Source organism: Lolium rigidum, chromosome 1, assembly GCF_022539505.1.
Source record: "Lolium rigidum isolate FL_2022 chromosome 1, APGP_CSIRO_Lrig_0.1, whole genome shotgun sequence".
Taxonomy (NCBI): Eukaryota; Viridiplantae; Streptophyta; class Magnoliopsida; order Poales; family Poaceae; genus Lolium; species Lolium rigidum.
Genome location: NC_061508.1, coordinates 39,330,156 through 39,338,151, shown reverse-complemented (window position 1 = coordinate 39,338,151; position 7,996 = coordinate 39,330,156). Strand labels below are relative to the sequence as shown.

General features: G+C 45.6%; 1 protein-coding gene across 1 annotated transcript; it reads left to right on the top strand.

Moving 5' to 3' along the window:
- The first annotated feature begins 450 nt into the window (after window positions 1-450).
- On the top strand, window positions 451-1,954 carry LOC124671495 (homeobox-leucine zipper protein HOX2-like). Its single transcript, XM_047207866.1, has 2 exons — window positions 451-952; window positions 1,056-1,954. Exons 1-2 carry the CDS (start codon window positions 512-514, stop codon window positions 1,548-1,550), a joined length of 936 nt encoding a protein of 311 aa, XP_047063822.1. The 5' UTR covers window positions 451-511; the 3' UTR covers window positions 1,551-1,954.
- The last annotated feature ends 6,042 nt before the right edge of the window (window positions 1,955-7,996 follow it).

The window sequence follows — 7,996 nt, the reverse complement described above, 5'->3', positions numbered from 1 at the left end:
TAAAACCCTAGTTACGCGGGACGGGTTTTGTATCGGCTAGAGATGCTCTAAGCCATTCTGTGGTAGAGTAATAAAATCTCGAGTATTCTTCACAAAAAGAAAAAAAAGAAGAAAGATGATCTAAGCCTGAAAAGGAAACAGTGCCGGGACCTAGTGGCTCGGCTCGATCTCAAGCAAGTAACTGAGCCTGGAGGGTGAGCCAGACCTGGTCAAGATGGGAGCATGCACACATGGCTGGCTTGTATGGTGGAAGGAAAGTGATGAATGCTATTTTCAATCTTTGGCAATGAATAATTGGATGCCGCGCTCGCTACTGACGAGAGGAGATCCACCTCCGCATCGCATCGGACAGCTCATCATTTGCTCCCTCCTCTCCTCCTCTTCCTTCCTATTTATAGACCCACCACCCCCGCCGCCGCATGCTCACTACCAGATCATCACCATCACCACCACCACCGAGCACCATCATCCACTCACCACCAGAGCTCCCAGATCAGATCGGATCGGAGACATGATGCCTCGCAGCACCGGTCTCGGCTTGGAGCTCGGCCTCGGCCTCGGGCTCGCCTCCCAGGGCAGCCTCACCTCCTCCACCACCACCGCCTCCTCCTCCCCGGCCTCGCACTGGAGCGCCGCGCTCAGCTCCGTCGTCGGCGCCGCGGGCAGGGACGCCTACCACCGCGCGCAGCAGGACTACAACGGTAACAACCACCAGAATCAGCTGCTGCAGCAGCAGGAGCCCGGCAGGACGTCCACGTCGCCCGAGAGCGGCGTGAGCGGCACCAAGAGGGCGCTCGAGCGCACCGGCTCCGGCGTCTCCCGCGGCGCCGCCGCCAGCGACGAGGACGACGACGGCGGGGACGGCGCCGGCGGCCGCAAGAAGCTGCGCCTATCAAAGGACCAGGCCGCCGTCCTAGAGGAGTGCTTCAAGACGCACAGCACGCTCAACCCCGTAAGTCCCTCCAACCGATCCATCCATCCATCCGCCCACATCGATCGATCGATCGACCTCGCATTCAGTGGGCTGATCGAAATTTCTCGTCTTTTTTCCGCAGAAGCAAAAGACGGCGCTGGCCAACAGGCTGGGCCTGCGGCCGCGGCAGGTGGAGGTGTGGTTCCAGAACCGCCGCGCGCGCACCAAGCTCAAGCAGACGGAGGTGGACTGCGAGTACATGAAGCGCTGGTGCGAGCAGCTCGCCGAGCAGAACAAGCGCCTCGAGAAGGAGGTGGCCGAGCTCAGGGCGCTCAAGGCCGCGCCGTCGCCGGCGCAGCATCAGGCATCACCCGCCGCCACACTCACCATGTGCCCGTCCTGCCGTCGCGTCGCGTCCACCGCCGCCGCCACGCCAAACCAACACCCTAACAACAACCACCACCACCAGCAATGCCACCCCAAGCAATCTAACCCCCAGGCCGCCGCCGCCGGCAACGTCCTGCCCAGCCACTGCCAGTTCTTCCCGTCTACCGCTGGCACCGCCGCCGACCGGTCAACCAGGCAGGGCACGTGGAACGGCGCCGCGCAGCCGCTCGTCACCAGGGAACTCTTCTGAGACGAGATCTCGCCGCCGTCGCACGCGCGCGCGCGCGATCGACAGCATGGATCCAAGCAGTGATTAATTAGGAGATTTCATCAGGTGCCGCGCGATCCGGCCAATTAATCAAACCCATTAACTGGCCGATCGCCCCAAGGAGAAGATTTGTTTTGGTTTGGGTAATTATTAGTGACCTCGATGATTTCGTTTTGGTTAGTAGTAATTCGGTTTGGATTATTTTTTTCTTTCTGAATCGACCGATGAACAAAGAACACAACAGGTTAAGTAAGCAAAAGCGAGAAATGTCTGTCTGCTTTTTCATGGACGGCGTGTACCCATCCACCCAACCCCTGCCGGTTGGTGGATTAACCAGCTTGATTGATTTGTACCACTGCTACTACTACTAATTGATGATTGATTCATGGAAGAAAATAATGAAATCTTTCTTCACAGGCTCCTCCTGTCTTGTGTCTTCTCCAACAAGAGTATTTGGAGCCATGTCCTCCTCTTTCATTAAATTTTCCGACAAAATGTAGGGTTCAGGTTAACGCGTACTCGAACCCGATCTCATCTTTCTATCTTTTTAATTAATAACTTAAAATCGTTCGAAAAGAATGGATTTTTTTCGCTTCCATTGTGTGTTTGCTTTGCAACTGACCAAACATGGCGCAAATTTTTTTTTTGGAGGGAAACATGGCGCAAGTTGTTAAACCTAAAAAGGACCCACATGCGACATTTCATCATCATAATCATCATACAGTATTATAGTTTTCAGACAACCGTGCAGGTTTACGAGCCTGCACACATGCGCCTGACGAAAACTTTAATCAAAAGCTAATTAGTCCGCAGACAAAGTGGCGGACTAAAGTCACGGCGAAGATCATTAGGGGATCCCGTCATCATTAGACTATGATCCAGCTTTGATTAGCGCACCTTGGCTTGGACCTGGGCCGGGCGAGTTGTTTTCGGCCGACAATTGTATCTCTACGCGATCCGCGGCGATCAAAGTTTTGATTGATTGGTGAAAGCTGCCATTACTTGCTTCCTGCTTTTCAGTTCTGCGCTTTCGCAAGTCGCAAGCTCGCAACAACTTGTGAAGTCGATCAGCGGAAGAGGGGGAGCTGACCTAAGAGCATGTACAATAAGGCTGAGTCAGCGGGCTATAAGAAATTAAATATAGTATTTGTGCTTAGTTGGAGGGGAGAGAAGAGGAGAGAGAAGGTAAGTGGGCTATTATCTTGTAGCACAGTTCTAAAGACGTCTCTCTAAGCACTATGTGAGACTAAAATGTGGGTCATGTATTGTAAAAGTACTACACTTTTATAGCTCACTATTGTATATGTTGGCTCTATGTTAGCTATAGATGACATGTCACTTGGCTTATAGCTAGCAGCTGGCTACACTATTGGAATTGCTCTAACTGCGCTGCACGGCAAGATCAGTTTGATGGAAATCAAAGTCTTAACATCGTTTTTTTAGCGACATGGCCCGCATGCTTCATCATAACATAAGATACTTGTTTGTTTGTTTTGGTTTGAAAGCTACTATTAGCTTTGCTCTATCCAGATGAGAAAGCTTGCAGATCCAACAGAGTCGTACCTAATGGTTCAGGTACTTGCAAAAATCCTAGCTCCGATGATTTTTGGTGTTCGAGGGTGACATGTTTAACATTGGGAATAGAGTTGCAAGAAAAGCTCGGGACTCATGAGTGGATCAAGATCGACTCATTACTTTTTAGCTTGACTCATCATTGAGTTGAAAAGAAAAGCTGAGTATGATTGTCTTGTTAGAAAATGAGATGGTCTTGAGCCAAAAATAGCTCGCTGGACTTAGCCCGAAAGAAATATTATGTTTGATAGTAATGTTATATTAAAAAAAAATTTATTACCTTCTATATGTCTTCAATGTGATTCAGTTAAGAAAGTATTAATGCTATTTTTTCCTTCTATATCTTGTGGATGGGGTTTTTCTTACTTCTATATGCAAATAATATTGAAATTTTATTAATCTCCTCCATTCTTGAATACAAATTAAGCCACTACCAAATATACAATGTTAATCTATACATGGTCACTATCTTTTCTAGGAAGAATTGATTGGATTTCTCTCTCCTAAAATGATGCTCATTAATGTGAAGGTCGCATGCAACCATAGAGATAGAGACACGAGATGCAATATTATTAATTATCCCAAATACGATAAGATTTCCATATAATTAATCATGCTATTTATTAGTTGATTTTATTTTTGGTATCTGGAAAATGAGATTGTAGCCTGGTATACAAGAACATGGAAAGTATTTTTTTAGCTCAAATCCAGCTAGAGATCGACTCGATATCGTCACATGATGAGCATGAACCAACTTTTGTAGCTCAATCTTAGCTCGCTCGAATTTGTGCATGAGCTAAGCTAAGCGCGCCTAACCATCAAACTCACTCAACCTCGACTAGTTTGCAACCCTAATTGAGAATAGGCAACAAACACATTTGCAACTTTGTACTAACCTGGGGATTTGAAATTGGGTATGCCATGGCGATGCAGACTGTCCAAAATGTTTCAAGAATAAATCCATTATCTCTAGCAAGTTGTGTGATACAAGACTTGGCTTTTGCTCTACAAGACTACAACCTCAAGCTCGATATCACTATGAGTAACTTTCAATTGGTGTGTAGAGTCCCACCTTTTCCGAGTCACACAAGGTAATTTTCACGTTGCACTAGATTAGATGTTTGTACTGTATTTCGTAAAAGTAAAAAGAACCTACAAAAAGATATGTAAAAGTCATGTTAAAAAAATGACCAATATTTACCCATTAGTATTTATTCTAGAAACATGACCAACCTCGCTTCTTGGCCCCTGCAAGATCAGCTAGATGGTGTGCAAAAAAAGGAAAATAAAAATACTTAACATCTATTTTACCCCTCTAGACAAGATATTCTTTTGTTGATGTTCAAACAAATGTAAGCTTGAATGAAAGCTTGTGGGCCGACCTAATGATTCAGGTACTTGCAAAAAATCGAAGCACCGGTGATTTGTGCTGTTCGTGGTAGACCCGTTTAACATGGCCAAACCTATACACCGACCAGGTCGGTGGCTACCGGCCACCGCACACCCCCCGCGCGGTAGGCTTTTTTTTCGTTTTCGTTTTCGTTTCTGTTTTTCTTTTCTCTTTTCTCTTTTCTGTTTCCTTTTTCCGTTTTCTTTTCTGTTTTCTATTTTCTTTTATATTTATTTTTCAGATTCAAGAAAATTTAAATTTTAAAAATGTTCAAATTCAAAAAATGTTCAAATTCAAAAAATGTTCAAATTTTAGAACATTCAAAATCAAAAAATTCAAATTTGAAAATCGTTCGATGTTGAGAAACGTTCAAATTTGAAAATCAGTCAAATTTGAAAATCATTCAAATTTGATTTTTTCATATTTAAAACAAAAATAAAAAATAAAACAAAATTTAAAAATGTTCAAATTTAAATTATGTTCATATTCAAAAATGTTTAAATTTCGAAAAAGCAAAAAATCAAAATATGATTTTTTGAATTTAAAAAATTTCGAATCTGAACTTTTTATTTCCAAATTCTGTTCTTCGATTTTTTTTAAAGTTAGATATTGGAAAAGAAAAAATTAACAAAAAGAAACAGCAAAAAAAAAGTCGTACCTGATGTTAGTACGCCGCGGGCCAACCAACCGACCTGCTCGCTGGGATGTGTGGTTGCCCTTACACGCCGACCAGGTCGGTGTATAGGCGCTCCCGTTTAACATTGTGAAGGGGCAACAAACACAATCCTTTGCATGGTGCAAACTTTCTCTGTTCCTTGTATATTCCAGGCTTTCGTTTTGTATCGACAGCACGGCCCACGGCCCCTCCGCCGTCCAGGTCCAGCAGAAACGAGGGCGGCGCAGAACCAACCTCCCGGCTCCGGCGAGATCTAGGCGGCGTTGAGGCATCGCGTATTTACTGTTTCCTCGCCCAAAGGCGGTTCACACAGGTAGCCCCTGATTCCGTTTACTCCAACCGAATCCAACCATCTTGTGAGGTTAGCTATGCTTCGGTGATTATTGTTTGGGGAATGGAACTGCTGTGTTGAATCGATTCAATGCTTATGCTAGCCCTTTGATCCGTCCAAAGTGCACATCCTACACACCTAGTTGCGGGCGCCTATGCTTATCAGTACAAAAGCTTCTAGCGTAAATCAATAATCTAGCATGCATCACCCCTTTATTTCTAGGTAAGGGTTGCCATTTCCACAAAAAGAGAAACTCAAACCTGAAATGTACCAGTACCACTGTACTTCACAATTCACAATTCACCACTCACCAATACAAAACTATCACTGCTGACCAACGGCTGAGCCTTGCACTTATGATTCAGTTACAGTATGCACAATATTTAGTAATCATTTTACTGTTTGAACATGAGCAAATTCTACTTACAGATTGTATTTTCTGTCAGAACCTTAGTGTTAAACACAAGGAGCTCCCTAGGCAAAGCAACATCATGAAACCACATCATGCAGAATGATAAGAAACTATCTGTTGGATAATTAGGCATAATTTCCATGATTAATTCCAGAATATAAAACATGATGGCAGCAACTACTAACATGTGAAACTCGAACATACTAGATGCATTAATCAACATGAGCAGCGAGCAGCGCAAACGAGTAAAGCATCCATCGCTAAACGGATCGAGATATGTCGCACGTACCGATCCGGTGGAGGTGGCGGTGGAGGTGTAGCAGATGATGTCGCAGCAGTAACGTTGTTGATGACAACGTTGTTGACGACAGGGGCGACGGGTCGAAGTAGACGGCGTTGAAGACGACGGAAGGCAGCACCGCCCGACTTGGATGGAAGGCGACCCGTGATGAAGAACTTGAGCAGTCGCGCATAGCGCTTCCCAAAAACTTAATTCGCCCTCTCCCGTACAGGATCGCAAGGACGAGCGGTTCCGGAGACCTGCTCTCCCGTTCGCCGATGCACGTCGGCGCGCGGGATGGAGTAGGCTACGATGGCGGCGACCCGAACCGACTAACTGTGACGCGTCTGTCTAGGACTCTGTTCGTTTTCCTGAGCTGCAAAAAGTAGTAAGGCTCGAGGCTCAATCCACTCACCACGAGCGTCGCGTCGCGTCGAGACGAGCGAGGAGGAGGAGGAGCGCGCGTGTAGCACTCCTATTCTCACTCACTTATTAGTGGTGAAACAACCCACCTTATAAGGTGGTCTAACTTCCTCCCAACTTTCCATGTGGGACTAAACTTCCCACCACTTGCCACTCACTAGTGAGCTGCCACCAACTTGGGCTCAAACTCACAAAGCTGCCACTATGTGGGCTTTGAGATTTATAGGGAAAACTGAAATCTAATTTGGGTCACTAAAAGTGGGCCCAATATTTCAACACTATCTGCCCTGTAGAGCCGACGTTTAGCACTCGGTGGCTCTTCCTTTGTTACCCTTACATGGAAATGCGCTGGATGCTTAGGTTCAGGCAAGGTCATAATTTCACTGCTTAGCATAGCAGCCACCCTTGTTGCGGTGGGTCTGTCAGATGCATTCTCTTGTATACACAACAATGTGGATGTTCATACGCCTTACGCTAGATAGGGAACAATAACATTGCACTGGGTACATACAGAAACACACAAGAATAAATGTATACTTGTGTTTTAAAAAGGATGTATTTTCCTCTGTTTGAGTAGGTTCCATGGCTCCACGCTCTCGTTTTCTCTTGGCAGGACGTCTCGCGGCCCGTCCACCATCCATCTTCAGAGTTTCTCCCCCTGTCCCTCCATTATCTGGTCGGCTACAGATGCAAGCAGCGCCGACGCTGGGAGGCCGATGCGGCGGCGAGATGGGGGCGTTGTCCTCGTCCGAAATACAGGTACTGTCAGAACCTTAAGCGTTGAAACAAAAGGAGGCCCCTAAGAAAAGCAAGAGTACAAAACCAATCATCGACAATGATAAGAAACTATCTGCCCTGTAGAGCATACACTGGCACATCATCAATACTACGTGGATCTTCGTCCGTTACCTTACGTGGAAATACAGGGTCATAAATTTTCTGCTCAACATCGCAACCATACTTATTGTGGTAGGTCTATCAGCTGCATTCTCTTGTACACACAACAATGCGATGTTGATACATCTCATTGCATCCATTCCATGAAGCTCTGAAACTATTGATTCATCGACAAACTCAAGCCATCTTTCCTCTTTCCACAACTTCCATGCCTAGCAGGAGTTTACACACATACTAAAAAAGATTATTAAATAAACGAATTGATTTTACATATAGGATACAGAAAGTACTTGCATATCCAAGAAGGTTGAAGAAGTCCCAAAATTGATGGAAACATGAGTTTCTAGTTCCATTGATGATCTCAAGACTAATACCTACCCAAGGGAGTGCTCGCTACGGTGAGACATTGCACTCCGTCTTAGCCAGCAACGAGATAGGATCTTAATG

Coding starts and splice junctions, on each gene's coding strand:
- LOC124671495 (XM_047207866.1), top strand. CDS start 512: ATGATGCCTCGCAGCACCGGTCTCGGCTTGGAGCTCGGCCTCGGCCTC. Junction 953..1,055: donor CGCACAGCACGCTCAACCCC/GTAAGTCCCTCC, acceptor TTTTTTCCGCAG/AAGCAAAAGACGGCGCTGGC.